General features: G+C 56.8%; 8 protein-coding genes across 8 annotated transcripts; 5 read left to right on the top strand and 3 right to left on the bottom strand.

Annotated features, from left to right (window-relative positions):
- Positions 1–730: 730 nt before the first annotated feature.
- A1Q1_07123 (transcription initiation factor IIB) lies at positions 731–2,319 on the bottom strand (the record flags this gene model as incomplete). Its single annotated transcript, XM_014327372.1, has 4 exons — positions 731–1,088; positions 1,145–1,908; positions 2,080–2,187; positions 2,287–2,319. The coding sequence occupies 4 exons, from the start codon at positions 2,317–2,319 to the stop codon at positions 731–733; spliced, it is 1,263 nt and encodes a 420-aa protein (XP_014182847.1).
- A 1,079-nt stretch (positions 2,320–3,398) lies between these two features.
- On the top strand, positions 3,399–4,677 carry A1Q1_07122 (uncharacterized protein; the record flags this gene model as incomplete). Its single annotated transcript, XM_014327371.1, has 6 exons — positions 3,399–3,575; positions 3,720–3,811; positions 3,894–4,107; positions 4,165–4,304; positions 4,373–4,551; positions 4,589–4,677. 6 exons carry the CDS (start codon positions 3,399–3,401, stop codon positions 4,675–4,677), a joined length of 891 nt encoding a protein of 296 aa, XP_014182846.1.
- A 568-nt stretch (positions 4,678–5,245) lies between these two features.
- A1Q1_07121 (uncharacterized protein) lies at positions 5,246–5,772 on the bottom strand (the record flags this gene model as incomplete). The annotated part of the gene is made up of 3 exons (XM_014327370.1): positions 5,246–5,276; positions 5,329–5,473; positions 5,712–5,772. 3 exons carry the CDS (start codon positions 5,770–5,772, stop codon positions 5,246–5,248), a joined length of 237 nt encoding a protein of 78 aa, XP_014182845.1.
- A 2,533-nt stretch (positions 5,773–8,305) lies between these two features.
- A1Q1_07120 (potassium:hydrogen antiporter) lies at positions 8,306–11,209 on the top strand (the record flags this gene model as incomplete). Its single annotated transcript, XM_014327369.1, has 3 exons — positions 8,306–8,353; positions 8,408–8,455; positions 8,495–11,209. The coding sequence occupies 3 exons, from the start codon at positions 8,306–8,308 to the stop codon at positions 11,207–11,209; spliced, it is 2,811 nt and encodes a 936-aa protein (XP_014182844.1).
- Positions 11,210–12,122: 913 nt separating this feature from the next.
- On the top strand, positions 12,123–14,634 carry A1Q1_07119 (uncharacterized protein; the record flags this gene model as incomplete). Its single annotated transcript, XM_014327368.1, has 4 exons — positions 12,123–13,081; positions 13,119–14,316; positions 14,362–14,491; positions 14,537–14,634. 4 exons carry the CDS (start codon positions 12,123–12,125, stop codon positions 14,632–14,634), a joined length of 2,385 nt encoding a protein of 794 aa, XP_014182843.1.
- Positions 14,635–14,828: 194 nt separating this feature from the next.
- A1Q1_07118 (uncharacterized protein) lies at positions 14,829–15,824 on the bottom strand (the record flags this gene model as incomplete). Its single annotated transcript, XM_014327367.1, has 3 exons — positions 14,829–14,916; positions 15,043–15,220; positions 15,566–15,824. 3 exons carry the CDS (start codon positions 15,822–15,824, stop codon positions 14,829–14,831), a joined length of 525 nt encoding a protein of 174 aa, XP_014182842.1.
- A 460-nt stretch (positions 15,825–16,284) lies between these two features.
- Positions 16,285–16,845, top strand: A1Q1_07117 (uncharacterized protein; the record flags this gene model as incomplete). The annotated part of the gene is made up of 3 exons (XM_014327366.1): positions 16,285–16,385; positions 16,443–16,535; positions 16,599–16,845. 3 exons carry the CDS (start codon positions 16,285–16,287, stop codon positions 16,843–16,845), a joined length of 441 nt encoding a protein of 146 aa, XP_014182841.1.
- A 690-nt stretch (positions 16,846–17,535) lies between these two features.
- A1Q1_07116 (uncharacterized protein) lies at positions 17,536–18,699 on the top strand (the record flags this gene model as incomplete). The annotated part of the gene is made up of 5 exons (XM_014327365.1): positions 17,536–17,650; positions 17,725–17,874; positions 17,919–18,246; positions 18,320–18,419; positions 18,499–18,699. The coding sequence occupies 5 exons, from the start codon at positions 17,536–17,538 to the stop codon at positions 18,697–18,699; spliced, it is 894 nt and encodes a 297-aa protein (XP_014182840.1).
- Positions 18,700–18,791: the final 92 nt, after the last annotated feature.

Genomic DNA, 18,791 nt, shown 5'->3' with positions numbered 1-18,791 from the left:
AGGGTGCATGTGGGCTGCCAGCTACCGACGGTCACCATTGAGCCTGCCAAGCATGATAGTGAACATGCGCTTGGCCCAGGTCGCCCGTCCTGGCCATGTGGATTGCGGACCTGACCAACCGAGGTTGCACTTTCGCTTCTCTCGTTAGTAAGGAAGCACATGGAAATCTGATGATGTGTACCGCGCGCGACATGGTCAGTAGCTGTGGACATAGGTGCTTGTGAATGGCGCCCCTGGTGACAATGCAATGGATGCGGGCTGCCGCTCGACGCGCTGCTCTGTCCTACCGAATACCACAGAGCCTTGCCTCCTCCTGGGTCGCAAGTCTGGTCAAGAGCAAACGAAGTTTTTCTGGTCTTATTTGCATTTTTTTACTGATCTAACTTTTGATTTTTCGTAAGGATTCTGTGTCTCTAAGCTATCACTATCGTAGTGCCAGCTGCGCGTACTCAACAGGGCACAGTCAGGCCGGGGCTGGGGCACAGAGTTGCGCCACATCCACACGGAAGATGCAGAGGATGGGGTGGAGGGGCCGAGATTGTGAGCGGAAACGGTGGCGCGGAGTCGAGAGGGGATCGGCCATCTCAAATGAAAGCGGGAATGGCGAGATCAAGGGACCGCAAAACCTGCTTTGATATGGAAATGCGATGCGCGTCCCATGAGAGTTCACACTGTCACCCGAAAGCGAGAAACAATGGAAACATCGTGGGGGTAAGATTCTGATGCCGCCTCAGACAACAATGACCTCCGGGGTGTCCGCCTTCGAGTCGCCCTTGACATCCTCTTTCTTCGAGGCTTCGTTTCCGTTTGAATCGCCATTGGCAGTCGTTCCATTCTTGAGCTTGGACCCGTTTTCCTTCGCCTCGTCCTTGGCCTTCTTCTCCTTGTCTGCCGCTGGCTGGCTCGGCGTGGCGGACCTCGACGACTTCTCCTTAGCTTTCCCCAGAGATGCCAGGTTGCGGTAGCCGTCCGGGTACTGAGTCTTCTGGTACAGTGAGCGATGCACAAGGGCAACGTTTTTCAGTAAGTTACTCACCCATTCCGGTCGAATAACCTTGTCTACGTCTTCGGCAATCTTCTTCGTGATCCTGTGCAGTGTCAGATGATCATGCATAACAATCCCAGAACTCATGGTGGTACTCACAACTTGATCGTAGACTCTGAAACTCCAGCAACGCCGGAGATTTCCTTCGGGGTACTAGAGTTCTCGAAGAGGATGCAGGTGAAGAAGAGAACGCCGGCAGCGATCGACAGCGGACTGCGGCCATCGATGCAGGATTTCTTCACGGCCGTCACTGCGATATGTTTCGAAGCGTTGAAGATCGTGTTGCCCAGATCCAGGTAATTACAGAATCGTCCGAGCATTCCCTCAGTCGACTCGCTGGCGCTGCTGAAACCCTGCGGTTGCGAGATTCCGCGACGCTGCTGTTCCGCCATGACGACCATGCGCAGCTCGTTGAACACTTTCCCAAGATCGGCTTTCGGTACCTTGACAGCCTTCCCAACCTCACGGAACGAACGGGCGGCGCCGGCGGCACGACACGCGAAGAGCACGCACGCGGCAATGATAGTGTCGGGGTGCTTGCCCTTCGACACGCTCTGTTCGTCGCCGATGACGTAGGCGTGTTGGGCACGCTCTGCGATGGAGCGAGGCAGTTGCATCGAGTCACAGACTTCGTTGATGCGAGAGAAAGCCGCCTGCAGCTGGGCGGGAGTGGAGCGGGTGCCAGAAGCAGTAGCGGTAGCCTGCTGATTCGCTCGGTTCTGAGCACGCTGCAGATCACGCGACATGCCCGTGCGACCGTCGCGGCCGGAGATGCTCGTCTCCAGCGGAGCATGCCCCAGCAAAGGGTTGCTTGGACCTCCGACACGGGAGGGGTCGTCACCACCTTCATCACCAGCGAAAGTCTGAGGTCAGTTTACCGTCTGGGTCACAGTACATACACGCCCTGCGCCGTCAGTGCCACTCAAAGCAAAGCCACTTACACTCGCTGCGGGTATCGACGATGCGATCACCCAAAATTGTTCCACAGTCGCCGCAGACCTGTTTATCAGTAAGGAAATGCCTCGCGAACTCACGAGATCGCCATGACTGTACTCCTCGATGATGTTGGGAGGGTCGGTACGACAATTGGGGCACAAGTGTCGCACAGCCAGATCTGGCACAATCGGCTGGCCGTACTTGCCCTGCGAGCGGAAGGAAAACGTGCGAACAACAGGTCCATGGGACACATCGTGAGAGAGATATCAGCATCAGGTGAAATGACCTCGAGGGATCACACATACCACGGGCGCCTTAGGACCGGCTACTCCGTTCATCGTCGACTTCTGAACCGCTGACCAGCGAACGGGTGACAGTGCAAGTAGAGTGGTGTCGCAGTCAACGTCTCTGTCGAAGAGAAAGGCGCGATTCAGGTAAGATCGAGTGGCAACACACAAATGATGTCAGCACAATGCTCTCCTTTATAGCGCTGTGATTTTCCTCGCCTCGATTTCTTCGCACTTTCTCCAGCACTTTTTGCATAGCAATAGCTGCATCATGCGTCGAGGCGGTGATGCATGATTGGATTGATGCCAGGAGGGCGAAGAAATGGACAATGGGCCCAGAACCCTCAGCTGACACTCACCCGAGCCAAGTCTGCGTGAACAGACAAAAGCTGATCTGCCCTGCCGCGTCACTCGCGAAAAATCGTCGTGTGAGACACTAGGTAGTCAGCGCAGACCTGGTGGGAAGATCGCTGAGTTTTGTGCAGTGGAGGACGAAAGAAGTGAAGGCGAGTTACTCTTCGATGACCAGCCTCTCCGTTTGGCTGGGTGACTATCATCGCGTGTCGGCAGCAAAAGGTTCGATGGCCAAAAGTTAAATGCGCCTCCCATATGAAGCAGTAGGTTTCCACACGTGGTGCAAGCCAGGGCAAAACATGAGATCGTGTCTGCAAATTAGGGTCCGCCGGCCTCACCTTCGATTCTCTCCTCCTTCCTCCAGACTACTGATCGCGATACTGACGGGTGTGGTGTCCATCCTGTACGTTGCCGACCCAGCTGCCGTCGACCTCAGCAAAGGCGGCCCCGCTGGCTCGTATGCTAACGGTAGCCCACGAGTTCGAAGTACATCCCAAGCCAAGACGGAGCTTTACCGAAGTTAGGGAGTCCGATCACTACGTGCTCGGCAACAACAATATCAATCCGTCGCACTTGCTTGTCCACGACCGATCTCAACTAGGTGTCATTCGCTAGGTCGATAAGAGAGCTGGCATCTACCGTCCCATTCCCAGAGTAGCGAACCTCGGAAGAGATTTGGGACGTCTTCAACTCTCTCTGAAGCGACGAGTGCCCCAAACAAGTGAGTGCCGCATACACTCAACGGCCGGCCGCACCCACGCAGCCCACTCATGCACATGCTCACCAATGCAGAAGGATCTCCTGTATCCGTCACAACTTTCTCAACAGCTTCCTCATCTGCCGACTCCACGATGGCTGCCAGCAATAGCCAGAATCCCAACCACCAGCCGAACCAGTTCACGACGGACGAGTATGTTCTTGCATACCACGGGCCCCTCCTGTACGAAGCTCGTGTGAGTACCATTAAAACGATCCTTGATGTTGTCACCACGATATCCAAGTGTTCAGGTGGCCAAACGTTGCGCAGTGCGGACTGGATGCTGACATGTACCTCTGCCCATCTATAATTTCCTCTATTTTCGGATTTTTGCGCTCAGATCCTCCTCGCCGAGAACTGGAACGAGTCAAACACGCTTCTGGGGACGACTGGCCCCCATTACTTCATTCACTACAAGGGATGGAAACAGACGTGAGTTTGGATGAGATCGGGTGGTCGCCGTCGATCCGTGCACGGGCAGTCTTCCTGATGATCTGAGCTGACTAACGTTCAGTTGGGATGAATGGGTACCCGAGATGCGGTTGCTCAAGTTGAACGAGGCTGGCTTTGCTAAGCGTCGTGCGCTCCTGGAGGCGCAGACTAAGAAGAATCGACCGGTGGCGGCAGCGGCTGCCGAAGCGCTGGCACCTCTCGGCAAGGGCAAGGACGCAAAGGGGAAGAAGGGAGAGAGCAGCAGGAAGCGTACGCGCGACGCTGGGTTGGACACGGTGAGTGTGAGGGATAACCACGGCCGCTAATGACACCAGGAGGCTGAATTTTTGAAGCGTCCCGAGGTGAAGATCGTCATTCCTCAGGTGCTCAAGCTTCAGCTTGTCGATGATTGGGAGAACGTTACAAAGAACAACCAGTTGGTCACTCTTCCTCGCAAACCGAACGTTCGCAACCTACTCGATGAGTACAGGGCGTATGTGCAGTCCACAAAGAAGGAGCGCTCCCCGTAAGTGCGACGTTGCTTTTGCGTCTGACACACAGACGATCAACTGCTCTTCTGGACGAGATCATTGCCGGCATAAATCTCTACTTCGACAAGGCTCTGGGTAACAATTTGCTGTACCGCTTCGAACGTGCGCAGTATGTTGAGCAAAAGAGGTCAGCCGGGGACCGACCCATGAGCGAGATCTACGGTGCCGAGCACCTGTTGCGCCTGTTCGGTGAGTCCAACCCCACATAGTCGCGTATTAATGGCAGTCAACTTTGGACCCTTCATCGCCTATACCAACATTGACACCGAGTCTCTCAACATTCTGCGCGAGTACATCAACGACATTATGAAGTAGGTGATTTTCGTCTAGCGGCAGCTAACGAACAGGTGGATGATTAAGGAGCAGAAGCGTCTGTTTGTCAAGGAGTACGAGACGACTACCACTCAGTATCAGAACCTGTCGAGGACATAGTCCCGATGTTGTCATATCCGCTCACCTCACACTGAATACAAGCAAGTTTGCTTGGCCGGGCGCATGCAGCCCCGGTTTCCTCCAAACCTTAGAGCCCTCCACTTCCACTACTTGTTATTAGACTTGGGCGCTTGCTCTGGATGTCATTTATAGGATGTTATATGTGTTCAACAACTGATTGCATTGTATGAGCCCTAAACCACGCCTGCGGTGGAGTTTTAACGAATGAAGGAAACAAAGGTGACTAATGATGATGCGAAGTCGGTCTAGAGTTGGCTATGATGGATCGATCATTGATCACGAGGTCTTCCACAGCAGAATGGCAATCTGGCCAATGTAGAAGTAGATAAAGTTCTTCGTCTCTGCATGTTAGCCTGGTCTTGACGTGGTGGGTGCCAAAAACACAAAGGACGCCCAAACCTGGGTGCCCTCTGTCGCACCACGAGCGTGGTCACTCACCGTGGGTGACGAAGGATCCGAAGCTGAGAGCGAAGTCAGCACCGGCATGGAGCAAAGGAGGCGAATAACACGTACTGCTTTCCAACGACGCAGTGCCAGGTCGTGTTGTACAACCTGTCAAACTCCTTCTTGATGTACATGGCGACGTCCTTCTCGACGGCGTACTTCTCGAGCGCAGTGACGGCCATCTGCGTCGCGGTCTCCTGCATTTCCTCAGACACTGGTGTCAGCTACATCGCCTCTGTCATAGAATTGGTGGCCCTCCGGCAATAGAATGAACAGGGGGGCTGTTGCAGGCTGCTACTCTTCCCCAGTTCCGCAAGTCTGGCCCGCAGTCCACTGCGCTAGTTGTGTGCAGTTGGTTCTTTCGAGGGTGCGCCGGCTTCGAGAGCAGCAGCAAGCTTTGTGAATTGCCACTGGGCCACTCCCTAAACATTTCGCGCACGTCCGCAACTCACTGTCCACACTCTTGATCACAGCCTTGACATCCGAAGGCTTCTCCGAGGACGGGGCGGACATGGTTGCTGGTCACTGCTCGGGGTACCGGGTCGCTAATCGACGTGGAGTGAAGACGGTGGAGTCGAGATGACGAACGAGTGAAAGAGAAAGAGTCAGAAAGATGCTGAAACAGAGACCGAGTGTGCACACTCTGGTTTGTTGTTGCTCCGTTCGTTGAGCACACTCGCTCCGTTAGGCGGCGGTCAAGGCGTCTTGTCTATCTACACGCTACGCGTGCGTGCCTGATGGGGGCGGCACGCGGAGGTTGGCGGATCTCCGGCAGCTCCAGTCACGTGCCAGTGACTATCTCAGCCGAGTCTACAGGTGAGCTTTATAACGAGCCCGTGATCCTGAGATGAACAACGAGCATGTTCATGGTCAGCTATGGATCTGACTGTGACGGGCTCCAGAGGCGACAAACTCGAGCCCAGGCGGACATGCGTCGGACGGTCGAGAGGAGAACTTCGGAGAGCTCTTTCATTCAGAGTAGTATCCTCTGAGTTCAGCTGCAGGTACTAGTGAGTTTACAGCAGGCCAGTCAGAACTGCGCAACGATGGTGTTGAACGATCAGACAGAGAACGTGAGATCGAGGCATGAGTCGCTTAGCATCTCGAGGAGAGACTCTATGCCCTGCGTCCGTCCGCGCTGGTCTCGCGCTGTTATCGATGCCGCAACAACCAAGTTGCCAGCCGTGATCGGAACAGGGTAGTCGTGACACGCCCGAGACCCAAAGCTAGCCCAGAGGAATCCAGTAGATCGATCCGATTGGGGCCTGGGGCACGGCACCGCGTATCGTAACCGGCGTTGCACAGATGTGTGCCTTGCACACTTGTCAGTCGGGCAGTGAACCGCCCTCAGCACGCCTGCACGTCCACATCAGAAGCTCCCCCACCTTGCGAGCACCACATGTGCATCTGACTATCTGACTGCAATGTGATAAAAGGTGTCTCGCGACCCCGCTGAGGAGTAACCGGTGCCGATCATGTAGTCTCTAAAACGAGGCGGTGCATTGTGCGCGCAGGACCGCGCAGACCTACGCCACTTCAGATGGCCCCGTGGTATCATGCCGCCATTCCGCCAACCATGGGACAGACTTACCGGCGGCATCAGGTTCGGAGCAGGAATCAAGCCACCAAAGAGATCGGGTGAATGGGATGCCAATAGCAGGCCATTGATCCTTGAAATCGCCTGAGACGCGTGAGGCACCTTTTGGCGACGTGTGTGAGGGGCAATGACAAAGACAGCGGAGCCACGGAGGGCCCATGCATTAGGGCCACCCTCGAGACGAAGGACGAAACAAGTTGGCGGCACGTACAGTGGGTTCGTGAGTTGAGGTCCAACTGGTGAAGCTACGCTTAGGTGATAAGTCGCGGCAACCCGCAGCCGTCCAATGTCGCAGCACTCACACGCGGGTATCGTTCACAATTGATGCCTCTGTAGCGACCAGGTCGCCCGCCTCGTCCTTTGTTGCTTTCAAAAGTGAACGAGCTTAACGACGCCTCCGACCTAGAACCCACATGGAGGCGCAGACAGGCATATTCTGTCTGCATCTGGGGAGGAGCCGGGTGTCTTACGAAGGCAAAGGTGACGACCTACCTCGGCCAAGAGAGAGGCAGCGTAACTTCTGAGACGATTCTTGCTCGGCACAGGTGGTGCTAGGTCCGGAAGGAGGGGGCCCAAGCGAGCGCCATCGGAGAGTTAAGGGGCACGGCACTCTGTTCGTTACACCCTTCTCCGTCACATCATTCGTGACGGATTGGATAGACGGTCACCCAGCATTCATAAGAGGTCAGACGACAGATCGAGATGCATGCATATCCATCACTCTCCTCCCCAACGCATCTTTCATCGCCAATCGCACAGGTTGTGGGGCCATCACTTCGCCAAGTCGGGGCCAAAAACACAGCTGCTCCGTCAACCTATCACAGTCCCAACCTTGTTATCGCCACTGGTCGGAAAGTGATCCCGCGTCCACGGCGATCAGTACCATCACCCCTTGCCTTTTGTCCCGCCGAGTATCGCATCTAATTCTCAGTCGACATCGCCACCCGAGCAACGTCGCGCTTTCACATCGCCTCCAGACGCTTCGGAAACGCGGACCCCTTGTTGCATCGTCCATCCGCAGTGCATTCAGTGCACCACGACCGTTCGCCGTTCCTTGGAGCCACAGGGCGACGTGAATACGGTACGTGACTCTTTCGGCTCAGGCTCTCTCAGTCGCTCCTTGGCACGTTGTTGGCGCACCTGGGACAGAATGCCTCGCGTTGATCTGTCTTTGGGCACGTCCCCTGATCTAAACACAGTCTTGCAGTCATCTGATCACTCTCGTGCTTCCTTCCAGCCGCCGAGCCATCGCCTCTGCCGCGCTTGCGCCAGGACGCACCAGAGATCCAGAGATGACAGTCGCTTACCTGTCTCAGCTCACCGTTCGACTCTTAACCCGCGACCTCGCTCTTCTTCCTCGTCTTCCCATCCTTTCCTCTCGAGCTTTCGTCGGCCTCTCTCCATCGCCCTCTTCCCCCGAGCAGCAACAGCTCTGCCTCGCTCTTCGACATGTCGGAGGTACTCCATCACATCGTGCTCAAATCGCGCGACATCTCAGTGAGGAACCCCATCTTGCTGACCGCTTTCCACGTATGCTGACACCCGTGCAAGTCCAATGTGATCAACGGTGACAACCCCGTCAAGTTTGACCCGTCAAACGTAGGTCCAAGCGTAAGATAGCCTACTGACCGTGCCCAGCCCATCACGCTCTTCATCGTCCAGCTCTTCATCATCATCACCTTCACGCAAGGCCTTGGATGGTGTTTCAAATGGATCCAGCAGCCTAAAGTCATCGCCGAGGTCATTGGAGGTATCCTCCTGGGCCCCACGGCCTTTGGTCGCATCCCAGGCTTCACGGAGAACATCTTCCCGAAGCAGTCGGTCTCGTATTTGAACCTGGTGTCGACGGTCGGTCTCGTGCTGTTCCTCTTCGTCGTTGGTCTCGAGGTCGACCCTGCCGTCATGAAGCGCAACGGACGCAACTCGGCGCTGATCTCTATCGCTGGAATGATCATCCCGTTCGGTCTGGGTGCCGCTGTTGCTGTGCCCATCTATCACAACTTCACGGATCAGTCCAACGAATTCGGTCACTTTGTCCTCTTCATCTGTGTCTCGATGTCCATTACCGCTTTCCCGGTGCTTTGTCGTATCCTGACGGCCACCAAGCTCCTCGACACCCAGGTTGGAGTCATCGTCCTGGCTGCTGGCGTCGGCAACGATGTCGTGGGCTGGGTTCTCCTCGCCCTGACCCTCGCGCTCACTACCGCCGGCAGCGGAGTGAACGCGGTCTACATTCTCCTCTGTGCCGTCGGCTGGTCGATCATTCTGCTCTGGCCGATTCGCAAGGCTTACTACTGGCTCGTCCGTCGCAGTGGCTCCCTGGAGAACGGCCCGACACCAATGATCATGACTATCACGCTTCTGATCGTGTTCGCGTCGGCCTTCGTCACGAGCATCATCGGTGTGCACCCCATCTTTGGTGGCTTCCTCGCTGGTCTCATCATCCCCCACGAGGGCGGTTTTGCGATTGCCATCACGGAGCGAATTGATGATCTGGTCACCATGCTCTTCCTTCCAATCTACTTCGTGCTGTCCGGACTCAACACCAACCTGGCAGCCCTGGACACGGGCAAGATTTGGGGCTACATCATCCTCCTCACTGTCATCGGATTCGTCGGCAAGTTCTTTGGCTGCGCTGGCGTCGCCAAGCTTTGCGGTTACACCTGGCGCGAATCTGGAGCTATTGGTATGCTCATGTCTTGTAAGGGTCTCGTCGAGCTGATTGTGCTCAACGTTGGTCTGCAAGTGGGTATCATCAATCAAGAGCTGTTCTCGATGCTTGTCCTCGTTGCCGTCTTCCTGACGGTTATCACGACCCCGGGCACTCTCGCCATCTATCCCAAGCGCTACCATGAGAGGTTGAGCGCGAAACCGAAGAACAATGCTCAAGGAGGCCCGAATGGCGACCGGGCCAGGAATCAGGCCTCTCGGAACGCCTTCCTTCGCTCGTCTGGAGGTGCGGCGGGCGGTCGCGAATACACTTCGCGCCTTCTCGTCGTCCTTCAACGCATTGAGCACCTCGCGGCGACCATGTTCATCACGCAGATGCTTGAACCTGTCACCAACACCATGAACCCTGGTGTTACCGCCAAGATCGCGGCTCCTCCTGCCAAGTCTGAAAGCCAGGAGAGTGACATCACCGAGGGTAAGGGACAGCTGTCGCGAACCAACTCGAACGGCGACGCGAGCCTCCCGCCCCCGCCGCCCATGGCTGTTGCCGACGCCCGCGAAGCTGTTCACATCGACGCTCTCAAGCTCATTGAGCTCACCGGTCGTACGTTCTCCGTCATGCAGTCCGCCGAGAAGGATCAACTTCTGCTTTCCGACGACGCCCTGCAGCTTTTCCGTCAATTCGGTCGCCTCCGCGGAATTGACGTTGAGCCCCATATCTCCGTCATTGGCCAGGAGGGATACTCGAACGCCGTCGCCGATTACACCGAGGAGCTTGGCTCCGAGCTCGTTATCATTCCCTGGACAGTGCCCAATGTCAGCAACAACGCGCTGGTAAACACGGCTGCCGATGGAGCATCGATCGCTTCGCCTTCCTCCGCCGCACCTCCGACTCCCTTTGACGGCATCTTCGCTGCTGACGGTTCCCCGATGTACACGCATTTCATCCGCAATGTGTTCACCAGGTGTCACGCCGATGTCGCCGTCTTCATCGACCGTGGCTTCGGTGGTGTGGCCGCCACCTTCACTCCCGGGTTTGGACAGCACATCTTCTTCCCCTTCTTCGGTGGCCCCGACGACCGTCTCGCTCTTCGCCTCGTCATCCAGTTCTGCCACCACGCCAATGTCACTGCCACCATCGTCAGGGTTCATCACGGTGACCTGGACGAGTCTGACGCAGAGACTGTGGACATGAAGGACAAGAATATCTCGGAGGAGGTCAAGGCTCACCAGGCTGCGCTCCTGAGCAACCAGCTGACTGTCGGCGGAGCAAAGCTCGACGAGCAGAGCCGCACCGTTTCGGGCACGGCCGACAACATTGCGTGGGAGTACTACACCACTACGGACGGAGCTATCGCCGACGACGCCCTCCCTCGTATCAACTTCGTCGAGCGCTCGTCTTCGCACCCTCTGAGGGAGGCGGTTCGTACGGCCGAGACCGACCTGGCCATGTCGAAGGACCAGCCCATGTGGCGACCTCTGCTTGTCGTTGTGGGTCGTGGTCGTCGTCGCGCCATGCTGAGCCACGAACGTGAGCTGTCGGAGATTCTTGCCGAACGTGGACAGAACCCCACTGTCGGAGCCGAGCTTCGCAAGACTGTGGGTGACCCCGCCACCGCTCTCATCTTGGCCAGCGGCAAGACCCATCAGGCATCGTACCTCGTCTGTGAGGCTGGTCAGTGATCTAGCCTGCATCTTCATCACTCAGCATCGTTGTATCATTACACTAGACTCGGATCGTTAGGTTGGAATCTTTGTACTTCATATGAAGGGAATTGTTGAACGATGATGGTGCGGTTGATCGGTGGCACATGTGTCAGAGCTCAATTTGCGTGAGAAGGCGTAAGGCGTGCTTTCGTGTGCACTGAGCAATGTGCATTGCAATCGAGTGAGGTCCAGGCTATACGTGTGGGTTTCACCAGATGCAAACATATCAGACTAACATCAATGGGGCAGCAAAGAGTCTCTGTCGCGCTGGAGTCAGGCAGCATGGTCCCTCTCGAACCGATCTTGATCATCAGCTGAACCGTATTAGGATCTCTGCGCGGCCCACCTAGCAATAACAGGTGCCGATCACCAGTTACCAGTTCAGATGCGCTAATCATCGCTAGGTCTGGTCGCTGCAGAGAATTAGCAGACTTTGGCTTCACCGCGTTACTGCCTGCTGAAGTAGCCCTTCTGGGTTGCAAGGAACGCGTGGTGGTGTGGTGCCCACCGACCCTCACTGAACTTTGAGTGGCAAACGACGTTGCTGTGCAGGGAAGGCTGTATCTGCCTCCGCACGTACGTCCCACACGACTTGGACCGCTTGCCCAAGTCATCAGCGATCACGCATCATCATTCTCTATCCCTCCCTTATCGCCATCACTCATTCTTTCCCCTCGCTTCACATCACTGTATCAACAGCGCTACATCGGGGGCCCACCTAGGCCGTTCTTTTTTCCAACGGGGTTGGCCATTGTCGACGCCTGAGACAGCATCATCTAGTCGACCCGGCCCGCCCACATCACCCTGTCATCGCCCAAGTTTCATCTTTCACCGATACAGCTGCAACTCACCTTCCTTCCTCCTCTTTCTCTTCTTCCAACCCCAGGCCATGGGTGCCTCACAATCTCAACCCAGCCGAGGTCAAGAACCGCCTGAAGATCCTCCTCGACGCGTCGGTCTGCGTCGTCGTATATCGAGCTTCATCCGCAGAGATGAAGCTGACCGAGCCAAACGCGAGCGCTCCAACTCGTATCAGAGTACCCCTGCCCGACCGGGACCCAAAAGGAGACGTGTAGGAGGGGCTGAAGATGACGGGAGCATGGAGGATGAACCCGCTTTTGACGGTCCATACCTAGGAGGTCACGATGAAGGGGGCCAGTCTCAACCGAGTCAGCGCCTGAACGCCCTACTCGATGACACGACTTCTGCTGGGCCTTCCCAACAGCCTTCCCAACAGCCAACCACCTCTACCCATCTGCAGTCGGCCTTCACAGAAGAGCCTCCTCGTTCGCCTACGGATGAGATCCTGAGCGATCGATTACGTACGATTTCGACTATTCGTGACGCGCTCGGTCCCGAATGGCGACCTCAACCAGCTTCAACGTATCCGGGCAGCGGCTTGTTCTCTCGCCTTCGGCATCGACGGGAGATGCAACAGCAGGCAACGAGTAGGACTCATTTAGCGCCGCCGCCGCCAACGCCTCCCTTGTCCACAGGCTCGACACCTAGCGCGGTCTCGACCGCTGCATCTTCGACACGGTCGGCGCCGCCACCACCGGCTCGTGGTCTGTCACACCGTCTAAGCGCAATCATGGGTTTTGCGACGCCCTCAAGCAGCGAGGATCTCACCGAACCTAGCGAGCCGCAAGAAAATACGACACCGAGCACTACTCAGCCTGCTCCACCCAGCGAAGAGTCAGAATCAACCCGTATACCCGTTGGCGCAGTGCTCGTCATACAAGGCCTCGCACAGACCCACGCAAACGTAGATGCCTCCGGTCGTCCTGAACGTCGGGTCGATGTTCCCTCTCTGGATCAACAGGCCCGCATGATAGGGAACCTTTTGACGTAAGTGGCTTCTGGTTTAATCCGCTGACTTTGAAAGCGTCGCTGCCGCTGCAACTGCAACTACACTTCTGTCTCCGGAGAGTCTTCCCCAGCAGCCTTCCCGGTCCACTGCCCAGAATGCAATGCACACGATTATCGACCGCCTTCGACCCCAGCGTAATCGTGCAGCCCCGACAGTCGAATCTGCATTGGGAGATTACCTTCGAACTGTGTTGCGCGACAATCGCCGGTTTGCAGAGGCCGCATCCGGTGATGCACCGACCGGGAATAACGTTCCTGCAGAGTTCCAGCAGTTCCTCCAAACACTCCAAGAGGACCTGATCCAGGCCGTCCGCGCTTACGCTGTTGCTCCAGAGGAACAGGTGGAGACTGCAGAAGACGTGATTGCAGCGGATGCCGCCCCGACTTCCTCGCCCGCGGTTCCCGAATCTGAACCTAGACCTGAATCTGAAGCCTCAGATGCTGAAAACGGGGACGAAGCTACCTCGAATCCAGGTGCTTCAGATCGTCCTGACCCGCCGATTCCGACGTTCCACCACCAGGCTGGCCAGATTCAACCGGACTCCGCGGAGCGATCACTTGGCGTGTCGGGTGGAACCGACGGATTACCGCGTCGACTCAACTTCTTCCGCGCGCATCTGTTCCCCACAGTTCACAACAGCGACCAGCAGGATCAGGAAGAGGAAGACGCCGTGGTTCCTTCCATCTTCGTCGGTGTCAGGTCTATCAGCCACGGCCCTGGCATGACAACGGAAGATCTTGTCGGACACCCGAGCTTCCCCTTCTTAGATGGGCAGGTCCCTTCTGTCTCTGAAATGATGGACGAGGAGACACCGCAGTTCGACCGGGATTTGGAGCGCGAGACTTCCCAGGCAGTGCCCGTCAGCCCCTCACTGAGTGGCGAGCGTCGCACTTTGCGTGAACGTGTCCTTGATCGCTTCACTGCCCGACGCGAAACTCGCTCACCCGCCCCCTTGAACACCTATCTAATCTACGTCATCGGTGGCAACTATCCTCAGTCACACCCCGTGCTAGCCATTCCCGCTCTTATCAGCGGTGGACCTCTCAGTGATGAGGACCTCCAGCTGGTCTCGGAGCTCCTCGGGCCAGCCAAGCCGCCCACCGCAACCGCCGAAGAGATCGAGCGCTCCGGTTTGCAAGTCGTTCTCGGTTCCGAGCTTCCCGCCCTTGTCAGTGATGGCAAGGTTCTTGATGCCAGCGCCGAGAGGTGTATGGTGAGTTGTCACAACGCCTACTTCGGATCTTCCACTGACTCGCAGATCTGCCTCAGCGACTACGAAGCCGAAGATGACTGCCGAGTGCTGAAGTGTCGTCACGCGTTCCACAAGGAATGCGTTGACCACTGGCTCAGCGCCGGTCGAAACTCCTGTCCCTCATGCCGTACCGAAGGTGAGTGGCTTGGCTCCTCCGCGGGATGTTGACTGACGATAACAGCTGTCGAGAAGACGGCCTCGCCCCCTTCCACTGAAAGTGCAGACCCAACTACTACATCAAGTCCCTCAGCAACTCCATCAACGTCAGCCTCCACATAGCACATCACATCATCTGTCCATTGCCGTTTATTTTCCCCCATTGTAGCATTTCCTCCTTTACCGGCGAAGCCTGACTCGACCGAACTCTCGGAGCATCGGCCTATGCATGTTATACATCGTCATTCACTATATGTGTGAAAGTTGAGTTTTGCGATTTGTTTGTTTGTAGTTTTATCTAATTAGTGACCCCAAATCTAGTTGGCGCTGGGGACAGGAACACCAGCGGCCTTGTAGTACTTGGCAACATCGACACCGTGGTACGGGTGGTTGACGAAGTTGAACCTGGTGGTTAGCTGTCGCCGTCGTCGCAAGAGCTTGGAAGAGTGGAACTGGTGGACGGCTAGCGATACGTCCGTCGACGATCAATTGAAGTCGCCCGCAATAGGGGACGTTCCGCATGCTACTCACCAAGGGATAGCCTGAATCTTGAAGACGGAGTAGGTCGAGTTGCGAGCAGCAACACCCTGCATGTAAGGGGTGAGGTCGCTCTCACCGTAGAGAGGAAGGCCCTGCTTGGCGCGCTTGGTCATCTCCTCCATGTCCATCTCCTGCTCGCGCTCGTTCTCCTTGAAACCGAGGAAACGCTCTGTAGGTCAGCTTTGAACCCGTCTTAAGACGCAGAAGGAGAGGAAGGCCGGTCCAGTCAGAGATTGCGGACACCCAGGGTCGACCGGAGCTCAGCCACAAGACAGACACCTGGCGCTTGATATACACAGCCGGAGAGTTCGGTCACTAGTGTACTGTCGTCTTCTCCGGCGCTGATTCCGTCTCGCCTCTGATAGTGATCGCACTCGCGTCCAAGGAGCGCGCGATTGATTTCGAGAGGCGCGACCACCGCTCAAACCGCGACCTCGGTCTCGTCCGGTTCGCGCGCGTCTTGTGCTGGCTCCATATCTCCCATGCCCTTCTCATTGCTGATTGTCGAACTCACGCGCAGAGCTCTGGTAGGCGAGGAGGAAGCCGCCGACAAAGCCGACAACGGTGGCGAGCCGTCCAGCGTTCCGGAGGCTGTATCCGGCCGACTTGGAGGGGTCGATCCGCTCCCAGAAGTTGAGGGCGGCAGGCGCGGCGAAGGTCGCTCCGCCCCAGATGGCGTAGTCCGTGGGCCGCATGTAGCTGATCACGCGCTTGACGTGCGGGTCGGCATCGATCAGGGGGTACGGGGTGTTGAGCGGCTTGGGGTACGACATGGCGGCGCTGGTGTGGTGTGGGATGCACTCGTTCAACTCAGCTGGCAGCGACTTCAGACCTCCGCGCCTGACCCAGCGACGGAGCGACCATTGCAGCCTTGCTGACTGGGTCGGGTTTTCGGCATTAGGCCCAGTGGCGCTGCACGCTCATTATCCATCTCTCCTAATCGGTATTGTCGAAGTGGTATTGCGTTCCCTTACTGGCCATTGGGAAAGATTACGCGCGTTCAAGTAAGCTGGAATGCATGGAGCTATCTAATCAAGTGACGCAACTCTACCTCTGAGTGCAACTCTTGCCACTCGCTCCGCTGAAATTCTTGTCCGTCGCGAACCAACAACAGCGTCGACGACAGGGCAGCACACAAAGCGCAGGTAGCATCGAGACTCCCGAATTACTAGATCGACGCAAACACGCTGCATCTCCCCCCTTGCATTTCCGCTTCGCTCTTCCTCACCCAACATGTCATCAGCAGCCTACAACGCTCACCTCCGGCAACTGAGACCGGCTCTACAGGCGGCTAAGGAGGCTGTGGCCGCTATGGACAATGACATTCTCGAGTAGTGAGTCGCTTAGGTCATGGCATGACGAAGCTGACAGATGACGAAGCTGACAGACAGCGAGCAGGTCGTCAAGGGCCTGAAGCGGCTAGAGGGCGTGTCCGGTGAAGGTGCCAGCGAACTCGGAGCAGGCATCTGGGTCGACACTGCAGTGTGAGTGTTTCATGGCTCCCCAATTCTCTGTGAAGCAAGGAGTGCTTCAATTCGCCGTGATAGGAAGCCAACGGACGCCAGCCCATCAACATCGACCGTAACCCTCGACCTCGGCCTCGACATTCATCTCCCGCTTTCCAACGCCGACGCACGCGATTACGCTGCCAAGCGAGTAGAGGTGCTCAAGAAGAAGCGTGCCGTGCTCGTTGGCAGGGAAGAGCGGATCCAGTGGGAAATCGAGCAGTTCGAAGGAGCCGTCAAGGAAGCCATGGCGCGCGAATCGGGTCAACCGCAGCAGCAGACCGCCTGAGCCCAGTGTAGACGATAGAGCAGTGTAACATCATGTATCAACAGCTACGCAAGAATGGCAACTCAGAGCGCCGCTTCAGAAGGTGTGCCTCCAAATTGGGACAGCAATGAAGGTCTCAACCTCTGTTGCAAAGTCCCTCCCTTTCTCATGACCCTCCCATTCCAACTGTCGTTCGTACATATCTCAATTCGCTCACGCTTTGCTAACGCTTGCACACCTGTGTTCTTCACGCTGATGGACGTGAAGCTGGACCAATAGCAGCGAAGGTGCTAGTGAATTGCGCACGATAACCACGCGGCTGGGCGACGACCGCCTCACGGGCTCTCTACTTTCTGCCCACGCTATGCCATGCATGCAGGGATCCAGGGGATTCCGAAGCCGGAAGTACCCACCGCTGCTCCCAGACGCCAGCAGCGCGGAGCTGGGGTCTGGCATCATTGTCGCACCGAGGTGATAGCCTGTTGGTACAGCCGAAACAGCCTATACACCGGTTCCTGACTGGGTGGGCCGAGATGCCGGCGCCAACCGTCGGTAATTACAGGCATGACGTACGATCGGAGCTCGGAGTCAGGCCATGGCTCCTCTCTCGCAGCAATGTGACTGACCGAAGCTCTGGACCCTCCAGGCTATCTCAACAAATCCGAGTTTAGCTGCTGAACACTCCATTTCACACTTACTCACTACGACACAATGCCCGTCGACGAGAACGACAAGTCTGCTGGCGAGACCGAGCTCATCTCCCAAGTCCAGGGCGGCAAGCTCAAGGTGGACAACCTCTTCAACGTGGACGGATGGGTCGCTGTAGGTGCGTCACAGGGTTAGGGAGAGTGCTGATGGTAGTGACCGGCGGCGGCACTGGCCTCGGTCTCGTTGCGGCAGCTACGCTCGCCGAGAACGGCGCTCGCGTGTATATCTCCGGACGCCGCGGCGAGGTGCTCAAGAAGGCTGCTGAGCTCGGCAAGCCGACCTCAGGCAAGGGAGAGATCATCCCCGTCGAAGCGGACTGTTCGACGAAGGATGGCATTCAGAGTGAGTACATCTTGCCCCAGCATATGTCGGCTGACGTTCGTTAGAGCTCGTCAAGGCCGTCTCCGCCAAGGAGAAGCAGCTGAACGTCCTGATCAACAACCACGGTGTCTCCATGCCTAAACCGAACATCAACGTGGAGCAGACGCCAGAGGCGCTCTCGAAGGAAATGTTCGAGAACGAAGAGATGGACCGCTTCCTGCAGACGTATCAGATCAACACGGCGTCTTACTACTTCACCGCGTGGGCGTTCCTGCCTCTCCTGTCTGCGTCGAAGGAGCCGTGGGGCGAGCCGGGCAGCATCCTCAACATTGCCAGCATGAGCGGCATCACGTACACGAGCCAGAAGGGACAGTTCAACTACAATGCGAGCAAGTGAGTCACCGGAGCCTCACTCTCCGTTCTGCGGAGGGGTATGGGCACCGTTGAATGAAAGGCTAACGACCAGGGCCGCGACTATCTCGTTGACGAACCAGCTCGCCTGTGAGTTTGCGCGCCTCGATCTCGGCGTGCGCGTGAACTCCATCAACCCTGGTTACTTCCCCTCGGTACGTCACTGGCTGCTGGCATGTGCGACAACACCCCAGCGAGCCTGAGCGACGTAAAAGCGACGCAACTGACAGACAGGGCATGACCAAGTTCACCACCGACTCGAGCGACGCTAGCGAGCGCGAGTACTTCCGGAAGACCATGGGCACGCCGCTTGCACGCGCGGGCCAGGCGACCGACCATGCACAGGCTGTGCTTGCGGCAGTCTGCAACCGTTTCATGACGGGCTGCAACCTTGTCGTCGACGGTGGATGGCTGCTTGAGCAGAGCTTGGACTAGGGAGAACGCCAAGTTAGATGTTTAGAACCGTTATACGAAGAAGTAGAGATAAGCAGCGAGGTGCGTGTTATGTCCAGGAGCATGCATATCAT

Source organism: Trichosporon asahii (genome assembly GCF_000293215.1).
Source record: "Trichosporon asahii var. asahii CBS 2479 unplaced genomic scaffold scaffold00009, whole genome shotgun sequence".
NCBI lineage: Eukaryota > Fungi > Basidiomycota > Tremellomycetes > Trichosporonales > Trichosporonaceae > Trichosporon > Trichosporon asahii.
Note: the sequence above shows the minus strand (reverse complement) of the source record. Positions and strands in the feature narration are given on the sequence as shown.